The sequence below is a fragment of the Dysidea avara genome, chromosome 5 (genome assembly GCF_963678975.1).
Source record: "Dysidea avara chromosome 5, odDysAvar1.4, whole genome shotgun sequence".
In the NCBI taxonomy this organism is placed as follows: domain Eukaryota; kingdom Metazoa; phylum Porifera; class Demospongiae; order Dictyoceratida; family Dysideidae; genus Dysidea; species Dysidea avara.
In genome coordinates this window covers 41,793,901-41,807,884 of record NC_089276.1, presented here as the reverse complement: position 1 = coordinate 41,807,884, position 13,984 = coordinate 41,793,901, and the positions used below count along the sequence as shown (strand labels likewise).

At 38.4% G+C, this 13,984-nt stretch overlaps 2 protein-coding genes across 3 annotated transcripts in view; both read right to left on the bottom strand.

The window, feature by feature from the left end:
* The window catches only part of LOC136256348 (very low-density lipoprotein receptor-like), a 129,849-nt gene that overhangs the window by 63,105 nt on the left and 52,760 nt on the right, over positions 1-13,984 (bottom strand). The window lies entirely within an intron of this gene.
* On the bottom strand, positions 4,084-8,630 carry LOC136255300 (pyruvate dehydrogenase [acetyl-transferring]-phosphatase 2, mitochondrial-like; the record flags this gene model as incomplete). Its single annotated transcript, XM_066048027.1, has 3 exons — positions 8,478-8,630; positions 7,689-8,408; positions 4,084-4,092 (listed from the first exon to the last, which is right to left on the bottom strand). Coding segments are annotated over exons 1-3 (882 nt in total), but the record flags the coding sequence as incomplete, so codon positions are not given.

Genomic DNA, 13,984 nt, shown 5'->3' with positions numbered 1-13,984 from the left:
AATGAACAAATCAACACAAATCTACCTGTAGAGAGATAAGCTAGAAACAAATCACCCTGTAGAGAGTTCAGCTACAAAAAATCACCCTGTAGAGACATCAACTAGAAACTAGACACAATGTAAGGAATTCAGCTACAAGCAATCACCCTGTAGAGAGTTCAGCTAAAACAAATCAACCTGCAGAGAGATCAGCTACAAACAAATCACCATATAGAGAGTTCAGCTACAAACAAATTACCCTGTAAAGAGATCAGCTAGAAACTAGACACAATGTAAGGAGTTCAGCTACAAGCAAATCACCCTGTAGAGAGTTCAGCTAAAACAAATCAACCTGCAGAGAGATCAGCTACACACAAATCAACTTGTAGAGAGATCAGCTACAAACAAATCACCCTGTAGAGAGATAAGCTAGTAACTAGACACAATGTAAGGAGTTCAGCTACAAGCAAATCACCCTGTAGAGAGTTCAGCTACAAACAAACCAACCTGTAGAGCGATCAGCTAGAAACAAATCACCCTGAAGAGAGGTCAGCTACAAAAAATCATCTTGTAGAGAGATCAACTACAAACAATACACTTTGCAGAGAGTTCAGCTACAAACAAATAAACCTTTATAGCGATCAGCAACAAACAAATCAACCTGTAGAGAGATCATCTAGAAACAAATCAACCTGCAGAGAGATCAGCTACAAACAAATCAGCTTGTAGAGAGATCAGTTACACACAAATCAACCTGTAGAGAGATAAGCTAGAAACAAATCACCCTGTAGAGAGTTCAGCTAAAACAAATCAATCTGCAGAGAGATCAGCTACAAACAAATCACCTTATAGATAGTTCAGCTACAAACAAATTACCTTGTAGAGAGATCGGCTACAAACAAATCACCCTGCAGAGAGATCAGCTACACACAAATCAACTTGTATAGAGATCAGCTAGAAACAAATCAACCTGTAGAGAGATCAGCTAGAAACTAGACACAATGTAAGGAGTTCAGCTACAAGTAAATCAGCCTGTAGAGAGTTCAGCTAAAACAAATCACCTTATAGACAGTTCAACTACAAACAAATTACCCTGTAGAGAGATCGGCTACAAATTAATCAACTTGCAGAGAGATCAGCTACACTCAAATCAACTTGTAGAGAGATTAGCTACAAACAAATCACCCTGTAGAGAGATCAGCTAGAAACTAGACACAATGTAAGCAGTTCAGCTACAAGTAAATCACCCTTTAGTGAGTTCAACTACAAACAAATCAACCTGCAGTGAGATCACCTACAAAAAAGCACCTTGTACAGAGTTCAGCTACAAACAAATTACCCTGTAGAGAGATCGGCTACAAACAAATCAACCTGTAGAAAGATCAGCTACACACAAATCAACTTATAGAGAGATCAGCTACAAAAAAATCACCCTGTAGAGAGATCAGCTAGAAACTAGACACAATGTAAGGAGTTCAGCTACAAGTAAATCACCCTGTAGAGAGTTCAGCTAAAACAAATCAACCTGCAGAGAGATCAGCTACAAACAAATTACACTGTAGAGAGATCGACTACAAATTAATCAACCTGCAGAGAGATCAGCTACAAACAAATCACCCTGTAGAGAGATCAGCTAGAAACTAGACACAATGCAAGGAGTTCAGCTACAAGCAAATCACCCTTTAGTGAATTCAGCTACAAACAAATCAACCTGCAGTGAGATCACCCACAAAAACGCACCTTGTACAGAGTTCAGTTACAAACAAATTACCCTGTAGAGAGATCAGGTAAAAGAATTCACCTTGTAGAGAGTTCAGCAACAAAGAAACCACCATGTAGAGAGTTCAGCTGCAAACAAATCACCCGGTAGAAAGATCAGCTAGAAGAAGTCACCTTGTAAAGAGTTCAGCTACAAAGAAACCATCATGTACAGAGTTCAGCTACAAAGAAACCACCATGTAGAGTGTTTAACTGCAAAAAATCACCTGTAGAGAGTTCAGCTAGAAACAAATCACCCTGTAGAGAGATCAGCTAGAAGAGGTCACCTTGTAGAGAGTTCAGCTACAAAGAAACCACCACATAAAGAGTTCAGCTGCAAATAAATCACTTGTAGAGAGTTCACGATCAGCTACAAATAAATCCCCCTGTAGAGGGATCAGCTAGAAGAAGTCACCTTGTAGAGAGTTCAGCTACAAAGAAACCATCATGTAGAGAGTTCAATTACAAACAAATCACCCTGTAGAGAGATCAGCTAGAAGAAGTTACCTTGTAGATAGTTCAGCTACAAACAATTCGCCCTGTAGAAAGATCAGCTAGAAGAAGTCACCTTGTAGAGTGTTCAGTTACAAAGAAACCATCATGTAGAGAGTTCAGCTGTAAACAAATCACTCTGTAGAGAGTTCAGCTACAAAAAAACCGCCATGTAGAGAGTTCAGCCTCAAACAAACCACCTTGTAGAGAATTCAACTACAACAAATCACCCTGTAGAGAAGAAGTTACCTTGTAGAGAGTTCAGCTACAAAGAAACCATCATGTAGGGAGTTCAGCTACAAAGAAACCACCATGTAGAGAGTTTAGCTGCTAACAAACCACCTGTAGAGAGTTCAGCTAGAAACAAATCACCCCGTAGAGAGATCAGCTGGACGAAGTCACCTTGTAGAGAGTTCAGCTACAAAGAAACCATCATGTAGAGAGTTCAGCTGCAAACAAATCACCCTGTAGAGAGTTCAGCTAGACGAAGTCACCTTATAGAGAGTTCAGCTACAAAGAAACCATCATGTAGAGAGTTCAGCTACAAAGAAACCGCCATGTAGAGAGTTTAGCTGCAAACAAATCACCCTGTAGAGAGACCAGCTATATAGAAGAGGTCACCTTGTAGAGAGTTCAGCTCCAAAGAAACCATCCTGTATATAGTTCAGCTACATTTCAAGTCACCCAGTAGAGAGATCAGCTGCAAAAAAAATATCCTGTGGGGAATAATGGGCATGTAATAAATATATATCGATCATGACTGGTAGCTAATTTAAATTATGTTTGATTTTATTTTTCTAGCTATAGAATAGGATCATATACAGGCATTGCCTATGTATCCTAAATCACTAATACTAATACTAATATGTATATAATTTGTATAATTAATAATAAAATCAAAAATAATTGAAGTATTACAAATCTTCTTGAAGTTCTTTTCTTCTTCCTGTGGTAAAGAAAAAAACACATGGGAAAAGCCCCAAAGCCAGCCATAGGCCGGCTTTGCAGTATACAAATACAAAAACAAGTGATATCTAATCAAAAACAGCCAAGCTGTAAAAAAAGGTGCGGCCCCCAAAAAGGCCATGGTGAAAAAGATGTGAGATCCAAGGTGGCGGCCAAGAAATGGCTGTGATGGTAGGTTAATGGTTACATTTTAATAACGACAATTCAGGTGAATTTTGTGCCACTTGGTCTTGGCACCAAATTCACTTGAATTGTCGTTATTAAAATGTAACCATTAACCTACCACACAGCCATTTCTTGGCCGCCACCTTGGATCTCACATCTTTTTTCACCATGGCCTTTTTTGGGGGCCGCACCTTTTTTTACAGCTTGGCTGTTTTTGATTAGATATATATATCAAGACACACGGTGTCGTTCGGCCCAAGAAGCCGGCGCGCCAGACCATGAGTATATTTACAGGAAGAAAGAAAACGTCATTTTCACACTTTTGTATCTCCGTGATAGCTTATCCGATTGAAACCAAATATTTTGCAGAGTTTCCCGCCAGCTAGGGGAGTCTACATTCCAAATTTGAAGGAAATCACTCAAGCCATTTCCTAGATATGAGCGGCCAAATTTTTGTTTTTTTTCTTCTTCGTTTTTTTTCTTCTTCTTATTCTTCTTCTTCTTCTTCGTCTTTTCGCACACTTGCAAAAATTGATATAAAACAAAAACGCGTGCTCCGATCGCCTTGAAATTTAGCACACAGAAAGGGAGTCCAAAGGCGCATCCTAGCATCAAATTTGGTGCAAATCCGATGAATGGTTCAGGAGTTATGACCAATTATTCGCGTAAAACAAGATCGATTTGTTGTCACGCCTACAGGGTAAACCGCTTCATGGAATGAGTTGAAAATTGCTATGCAGATGGAGTAACCATCGTAGGAGTGCCTTTTTGTGGTTTGAAAGGAATCGAGATTAAGACCACGGAGATATGACACAAAACCCAACCTGTGTCACAATTACGCGATTAATTTTTAGTAATAAAAAAGTATTAGTTTTCACGCCTACTAGGCAAACCGCTAAGAGCAATGGGCTGAAAATCGGTGTATAGCTGGAATAATCTTCATAGAAAGTCCTTGCAGTAGTATAGAAGAATTGGATTACAAACCACTTCGAAAGCCAACCCCGTGTAGCAAATGCGAGTTCGAGATACTCTAATAGAACAGTCACCCTAATAGAGCATTCAGCTAATTTATTTATCCCATTATAGAATTCTATTACATTACAAGTTATTCTGTAGGGAGTTCAGCTGCGAACAGTTAATCTTATAGACAGTTCAGCAAGAAGCAAGTCACCCTGTGGAGAGTTAAGCTACAATTATATCACTGTAGAGATTCAGAACAATACAAGTCACACTGAAGAGAGTTCAGCTATAAACAAGTCATGCACCCTGTAGAGAGTTCAGCTATAAACAAGTCATGCACCCTGTAGAGAGTTCACCTACAATTAAATCACTCTCTAGAGAATTCAGCTACACACAAGTCACTGTGCAGAGAGTTCAGCTACAAACAAATTACCCTGTACAGAGATCAGCTACAAACAAAACACTTTGCAGAGAGTTCAACTACAAACAAATCAACTTGTAGAGAGATCAGCTAGAAACAAATCAACCTGCAGAGAGATCAGCTACAAACAAATCAGCTTGTAGAGAGATCAGTTACACACAAATCAACCTGTAGAGAGATAACTTAGAAACAAATCACCCTGTAGAGAGTTCAGCTAAAACAAATCAACCTGCAGAGAGATCAGCTACAAACAAATCACCTTATAGACAGTTCAGCTACAAATAGATTACCCTGTAGAGAGATCGACTACAAACAAATCAACTTGCAGAGAGATCAGCTACACACAAATCAACTTGTAGAGAGATCAGCTAGAAACAAATCACCCTGTAGAGAGTTCAGCTACAAACAAATCAACCTGCAGAGAGATCAGCCACAAACATATCACCTTATAGACAGTTCAGCTACAAACAAATTACCCTGTAGAGAGATCAACTACAAACAAATCAACTTGCAGAGAGATCAGCTACACATAAATGAACTTGTAGAGAGATCAGCTAGAAAAAAATCACCCTGTAGAGAGATCATCTAGAAACTAGACACAATGTAAGGAGCTCAGCTACAAGCAATACACCCTGTTGAGATTTCAGCTACAAACAAATCAACCTGTAGAGCGATCAGCTAGAAACAAATCACCCTGAAGAGAGGTCAGCTACAAAAAATCACCCTGTAGAGAGATCAGCTAGAAACAAATCACCCTGTAGAGACTTCAGCTAGAAACAAATCAACCTGCAGAGAGATCAGCTACAAACGAATCATCCTGTAGAGAGCTCAGCTAAAACAAATCAACCTGCAGAGAGATCAGCTACAAACAAATCACCTTATAGACAGTTCAGCTACAAACAGATTACCCTGTAGAGAGATCGACTACAAACAAATCAACTTGCAGAGAGATCAGCTACAAAAAATCACCCTGTAGAGAGATCAGCTAGAAACAAATCACCCTGTAGAGACTTTAGCTACAAACAAATCAACCTGCAGAGAGATCAGCTACAAACAAATCACCCTGTAGAGAGATCAGCTAGAAACTAGACACAATGTAAGGAGTTCAGCTACAAGCAAATCACCCTTTAGAGAGTTCAGCTACAAAGAAACCATCATGTAGAGAGTTCAGTTACAAAGAAACCACCATGGATGTAGAAAGTTTAGCTGCAAACAAATAATCTATAGAGAGTTCAGCTAGAAACAAATCACCCTGTAGAGAAATCAGCTAGAAGAGGTCACCTTGTAGAGAGTTCAGCTACAAAGAAACCATCATGTGGAGAGTTCAGCTACAAAGAAAGCACCATGTAGAGAGTTTAGCTGCAAACAAATCACCTGTAGAGAGTTCAGCTAGAAGAAATCACCTTGTAGAGAGTTCAGCTACAAAGAAACCATCATGTGGAGAGTTCAGCTACAAAGAAATCATCCTGTAGAGAGTTCAGCTAGAAGAAGTCACCTTGTAGAGAGTTCAGCTACAAAGAAACCATCATGTAGAGAGTTCAGCTACAAAGAAATCGCCCTGTAGAGAGTTCAGCTAGAAGAAGTCACCTTGTAGAGAGTTCAGCTACAAAGAAACCATCATGTAGAGAGTTCAGCTACAAAGAAACCACCATGGATGTAGAGAGTTTAGCTGCAAACAAATCACCTGTAGAGAGTTCAGCTAGAAGAAGTCACTTTGTAGAGAGTTCAGCTACAAAGAAACCATCATGTAGAGAGTTCAGCTACAAAGAAAGCACCATGTAGAGAGTTTAGCTGCAAACAAATCACCTGTAGAGAGTTCAGCTAGAAACAAATCACCTTGTAGAGAGATCAGCTAGAAGAGGTCACCTTGTAGAGAGTTCAGCTACAAAGAAACCATCATGTGGAGAGTTCAGCTGCAAAGAAATCACCCTGTAGAGAGTTCAGCTAGAAGAAGTCACCTTGTAGAGAGTTCAGCTACAAAGAAACCACCATGGATGTAGAGAGTTTAGCTGCAAACAAATAACCTGCAGAGAGTTCAGCTAGAAAAAAATCACCCTGTAGAGAATTCAGCTAGAAGAGGTCACCTTGTAGAGAGTTCAGCTACAAAGAAACCATCCTGTATATAGTTCAGCTATATTTTAAGTCACCCAGTAGAGAGATCAGCTGCTAAAAAATATCCTGTGGGGAATAATGGGCATGTAATAAATATATGTATATAATTTGTATAATTACTAATAAAATCAAAAATAATTGAAGTATTAAAAATCTTCTATAAGTTCTTTCTTCTTCCTGTGGTAAATAAAAAACACATAGGTTAAAAAAGCCCCAAAGCCAGCCATAGGCTGGCTTTGCAGTATACAAATACAAAAAGGAGTGATATCTAATCAAAAACAGCCAAGCTGTAAAAAAAGGTGTGGCCCCCAAAAAGGCCATGGTGAAAAAAGATGTGAAATCCAAGGTGGCGGCCAAGAAATGGCTGTGATGGTAGGTTAATGGTAAAAATTTTAATAACAACAATTCAGGTGAATTTGATGCCACAAGAAATGGCTGTGATGGTAGGTTAATGGTAAAAATTTTAATAACGACAATTCAGGTGAATTTTGTGCCACTTGGTCTTGGCATCAAATTCACCTGAATTGTTGTTATTAAAATTTTTACCATTAACCTACCATCACAGCCATTTCTTGGCCGCCACCTTGGATTTCACCATGGCCTTTTTGGGGGCCGCACCTTTTTTTGCAGCTTGGCTGTTTTTGATTAGATATATATAAGCATAGACCAAGGTACTTTATAGTACATTGTTAGTAGTCACCCCCGTCTCGTACTAGGTGGTTAGGTTCCAGTCATCTTATGCTTATAACACACTAAACATTTACAGGCAATGTACAACCTCCTCACATATATACAGCTCAATAAATCATCTCATATTACAACACTATTTAAATACAACTACAACAATGGTGATATCATCTCTGTACCACCTGCTATACTGGGGATCAACAGTTAGTAGTTTGTAAACGGTTTCATCATCAGAACCCAGTGACTGCTTTAGTAAACTAGTAGCTATGTTATCACTAGATGATAAGCCTTTACTAACTATATCAATAACTTCATCACTGCTAAGGCGTTCCCACAGGCCATCCGTTGCTATAACAACAAATTTATCTTGTTTGTCCAGTTTACGATGAGTCACAACAGGTTCTGCTGTCAGGTAAGGTGGGGTTAGGTAATTTGGAGGGACTTGTTGGTAAATGATGTTAAGCTGATGTTTACTCCATTTGTAAATGACATCGCAAAATGATCTTATTAGACCACCCAGTAATCTCTTGTGGACTATCACTGTATACTCTTCACCAGGGTGAGCCTTCTTAACACGAGATACTTCATTGTCATTATCAAAAGCTTGATCAATGGACAATGGTACTGCACGCCATCTACCATCCTCCAACTGCCCCAGGACACACCTACAGTCCCCGGTGTTAGCAACATACAAGTCCTGTCCACACAATAATGCAGTGTTAACGCAGGCACCACTAAAGGCCGTTAAAATGTGTCGTTGTGACTCCAGTGATCGGCCAATACCTACTTGTTTAACATCAGCTAGTGCTGCTTGTGAAATATCATCATCCAGGCTAATGAAGGATTGTTGTAATTGTCGTCTACTAAGCTACTAGCTTGTAGAGGTGTGGCAGTAAAGTCAACATCTTCTAGTTTATCAGTTTTCTTCAAGTTTCACTTTAATGAATATGTCATGAAGATGACTCATCACATAACTGCTGATCTGTTGTTTAACATGTTCTCCACACCACCATCCTCCATGACCATCGATCACTGTGAACATTGCAGCCCCTGTGGTAGGGCACGTGTGTACCACGTGACGATCCTCCATCGGCTGATTGGAGTCAAGAGAATTTGAATAGATAGCAGAGATCGCGTGATGGTTAATAGACTTTACCACTTCATTTTCCCTTAACGTCTCATTGATTATTGTGGAGTAATGAGTGGGAGTGGCGCCAAGTCCGTAAAACGACGGGAAATATATTCTTAGCGATCTCCAGCACAAATAGCTTATCATGGCGCCAGTCGTATAGCACAATATCCGCCCATAATTTGCCTTTTTTTTTTTTTAATTTTTTATTTATTTAAAAAAAAAAATTTTTTTTTTTTGCCTTTAATCGTCCATAATTCATCTGCGTTCACCTGAAGTAAAATACTTCGCCTTCTCGTTTATTAATCACAAGGCTTAAAACTCAAATCAATCAAACTATGCGCGCTCACCCAGAAAAGTGAATGTTCTTTTTAATAAGGACTTGAAATTATTCTGTAGTGTCCCTACGTTGATTTGATTCAGTTAATCGGCCACAGCCGTTCTTCCTTGCCCAGAGGAACATAAAAAAAAGACCAAAAGCAGTGGCTGTTAGGGAGAAACTTCAGTCCCCAGACTCCCCCTAAAATTGCGAGTGACAACTGCAGTGTAGCTATATTGTACTTTGAAAATATGTATATAATATTATTTTGTAATTTTTTTTGCTTGCCACACCCTCTTTTGGGGCATAGCCCCGTGAGTGGCACACGGTGTGTGTCCGAGGACTGACCTCACATTATTGCTGCTGTAACACTCAATTTTCATCAATAAAATGATGTTCTTTCTCTCTGCACACAAAACTATCAAAAATGCTTTCAATCTCAAAACAGTATGATTACATCATGTAAAATTTTCTTAGATTAAAACTAGCGGCTACACAACCTTACAAATGAGTCTCAAGTAAAAAATTCTCCAGTTACATATGCAACTATCAAACTGAAATTCCTATGCTATTCAATATCTGAGAATGGGCCAAGTATAATACCCAGTACCTATTATGGTATAAGCTTGTTAGTATTCAACTCCTCAGAATTCTCAGTGTCCTTAAATTCAATCTCAGAAAGTGTAGCTAATTTTAAAAATTGCTTATTAATGTAACATGCAAAAACAACAGAAATACCTATGGATTCAATCTCAGAACTCCCCAATGCCAATCACAGAAATCAACACTACTGAGATAGTGTGCACCTAGTTATGCAACTATTCTAATTTTTTTTATAAATTTTGATTGTGAACTTTGAAAAGAGAACTTTCATCTGGTGATAGCTAAAGTGAGTCACAATACTGTTTAAGATCATCCACATGCATATTCATTGAAGGGAGAATTGATGTGGTTTGTCATCAGTAGGAGCAGTGTGTGCATTCCACCTGCTTTCGTTGTAATGGGGAAAAATGCTGGGTAAAACTTAAAACAGCTTTTGCAAAATATAGCTACAGGTGTTCTTGTACAATATGAGGAGGTTCTGCCAATAAACAATAGGTAGCTCAAGTGAAATACATTTCAGTACTGACTATATTGATAGTACATTGAACATAGTGATTTGTACTGAATGAAGTAAGATAATGGCAACCATTGCAACTTCTGTGTGCACCATTGCAACTTCCATCAAACTTCTGTGTTCTGTGTTGAGGGGCGTATGCAGGAATTTTGAAAAGGGGTTTCCACTACAGCTAAGTGACTGTTATATTAGAGTAGTTTATATTACCTGACTGCTCTATTAGAGCCTCAAGTGGATCCTTGGACAACTGCTCTGTGATTGGCATTGGGGCGTAACTTGTTTCACCCAGCAAGTATTTTCTTTGTCTAAAGCTAGTATTAGAGGACTTTTGAATGAGATGGCCAGAGCCTCAATATCTGCTTCTCAGCAGATATTCTTTGGTTGAAGCTCTAAGGAATGGACTGTCAACCCGGACTGCTTTTAAATTTATCTGTTTTGTAATTAATTTTTGTGTGTGTAAGTAATTTTTCTGTATGTGTGTGTGTAAATAGTCTTGCCATGCCCACGTGCTGACCCAATTACCGATCAGTTGTGAGGTCGCATGTTATCCGAGGATCCACTTGCTTTTATTTTGTATACACCTTGTTCATCATAATTAATTTTGACGGTTAATAATAATATCTCGATCTTTTCACCAAAATCATAATTCAGAACAATGCTATAAGTGTTGCTATCATGTTAAAAACTATTATTTAAAGTTTAAAATATGTCCTGTTCCATGATAGATTCCAGATTCTGGAAACTGAAGTTTCAATTTCTTGATGTTTCAAGTAGTGTGTAAAATCCAAAGGGGTTTCCTGAAACCCCCTTGGTATGCCCCTGAAGTTTCAGCAAAACACAGCCTTACAGCACGATTCTGCAGTCATTGAAGTCTCTTAATACATTACCTCCAATTAATGGTCTCCAAACTGTAACACAGTAGCAATTCCAATAGCATTTTCATTGAGCTGTTGTCAATAACATTTCAGTGGGAAGTAAGTAGATCTAGATGATATGACATTTTGAGCAACTTGAGGTCGTAAACCACATCACAGAAGACTTTAAAAAAAAAAAAGATTTTCATTTTATTCTGCAAAATCCACTGTTGTATTGCTGGGAATTGGGTGCATAACAGATTGTACAGCAGCCGGGGTGGGACCAGTACAAATAATGGTCATGTCATCTGCATACTGTAATAGTAATCCATTAGTTAATTGTGATGGAAGAGAGTTCATGTTAATCAAAAACACTAATGGACCCAAGACCTGCTCTTTGATTAGAGATTAAGTTGTGCACCATCAAATGCAGCATATACACGGTGATGTCACTAGCTAGATCAACTCGCCATAGATAATGTTTATACCCTAGGTATTATCTATATAGTATCTATGAATGTACACAAGTGTTATACTATTCTCTACAGGTAGCTAATATGCAGATAAATTAAACAGCAGAACTTCCTGGATATAATCATATTACTAAGCTAAGGCAATTTGTTTAGCTAGCTATACCACACAGATGAAAGCTATAATATACACTGTTAAAAATAGGGTGTAATCCAATCACCTTTGGGGGAGTTCTAACTGCTGTGTAAATTAAACTCCTTTGAAGGGAGTTGTAGTACTCCCCAGGGGTGCTCTAGGAGCAACTAAAAGGTGTTACAAGGGCATTGCAACACTCCCTAAGGGTGTTCTAGGAATAGCTATAAAGGTGTCACGGTACACTTTAAAGATGTTCTAGTGCTCTCCTTGGTGGCATTGTGTTGAAAAGAAATGTAGGCTTGCTATAGCGTTCCAGTAACCTTCATGTTGATTTCAATTTATACTCAATGACTACCAACAACAAAGCACATTAGCAGTGCGCAATAATATATTTGCAACACCTTATACTTACCACATAGTTGTTTCCAAGTCACTCTTATAGAAGTTAGCAAACTGTACTTATAACCTAATTTTCAATAGAAACATCCAATTGTGGGTTTCAATATACCTAGGTGTAGGCAAACACCCTTACAGTGGCTTAGCTATTATTGGGGAGTAAAATGACATTTGTGGTGTTCAACAACACCCCATTGGCCAAGTGCTACTATACTCCCCTAGGGTGTTGTAAATACCATGGGTGTACATGAACACCTTTACGATGGGTGTACCTGTAACACCTCGTTTTAACAGTGTATAAGGCCACCAATTGTAGATTCTTTGTTTCCTGTCACCCGTCCGCATGAAAATTTTAGAGCTGCATACAAATTTTATTATTGCATTTGATATAGTCACGTGATCTAATTATTTTTGTTTATAAGTACTAGTGAGAGCACATGGTGTATTATTGGAAAGGTAGTGAGTTTCTGGTGTTGTTAAGTGCCAAAAGGCATGGATATAACTATGTACTAGTTTGAATCCATTCCAACCTCGGGCCTGATTAAATACAAGCAGTGGATCTCTTCAAGTAGCCATTGGTGAACAAGATACATTAATGAACAAGAGTCCCACTCATCTAGCACTATGTTAATAAGGTGTGTGGAACATATGGAAAGTTCGTACTGTTGCAGTTGATAGTGTTATGACCACATCCTGTCAGCAAACTCCACAGCTAAAAGCCTTCAAGATTAATTTTGGTGGCTGCATGCTCAGAGAAATGAAGGGTCTGCAACACTTCAAATCTGACCTTCTATGAGATTTGAATCTTGATGAATCCCAGTGAAATCACAACAAATCTTGCATCTCTGCTAAATCTGAGAGAAAAGGCAATTAGGAGTTAATGGGCTCCCCATAATATTCTTCATATTGAATAATAGAATTTAACAATATAATAAACAATAACCGCCCGCCCGCATGGTATTTTTTTCCCAACCAGATGGGAAACAAGCAATTTACAATTGTTGGCCTAATGCATGTGTGCTAGTCCTATAATAACATAGTCATGACAAAACCACTGCATATAAATATTGTACCTATACTGAGATGTATGTAGCTAGTTATACTGAGATGTATGTAGCTAGCCATACTGAGATGTATGTAGCTAGCCATACTGAGATGTATGTAGCTAGCCATACTGAGATGTATGTAGCTAGTTATACTGAGATGTATGTAGCTAGCCATACTGAGATGTATGTAGCTAGCTATACTGAGATGTATGTAGCTAGCCATACTGAGATGTATGTAGCTAGCCATACTGAGATTATTATTATTATTTTTTATTATTATTATTATTGTTTACTGTGTAAAACCTCTTACAAAGAGTATATACAAGCACAGATAATAAATCAGCAAAATTAATTATGTGATTAATTGATGTTCAGCTAGCCTTGCTTTAAATTGGTCTAAACTTGAACAGGTGATGAGGTCGTCGGGTAAATTATTCCAAATCTTTATACTTGAAGGGAAGAATGAGTTAAGGTATGAGTTTACTCTTGTGTTTGGCTGTAACAGCCTCATTGAATGACCTCGTAGAGAGTAGTTAGATGGAGCTGGTATGAGTATGGTATCAGTCGGTATATCTGTTAATTGGTGCATGATCTTAAACATTGTGATTGCTTTCAGCTGGTTTCTACAGTGAGCCAGAAGTGGTCAATTCAAATTTTGCAACATATTTGTGACACTTGCATATGAAGAATAATTATTGTACACAAACCTCACACACCATCTTTGAACTGATTCAATAGCTAAGATGTCCTTTCGTGTATAAGGGTACCAGACCACACAGGCATACTCTAGGATTGGTTTAATAAGTGACTTGTAACAACTCACTTTGACCGAGATTGGGCAGCTATGAAGGTTACGTTGTAAAAATCCTTTGATACTGTTAGCTTTGTTAGTTATCTGTCTAATGTGTTCAGACCAGGATAACTTCGAGTCAATAGTAAGACCTAGGTGCTTGATGTGCGTCACCTCCTGCACAACA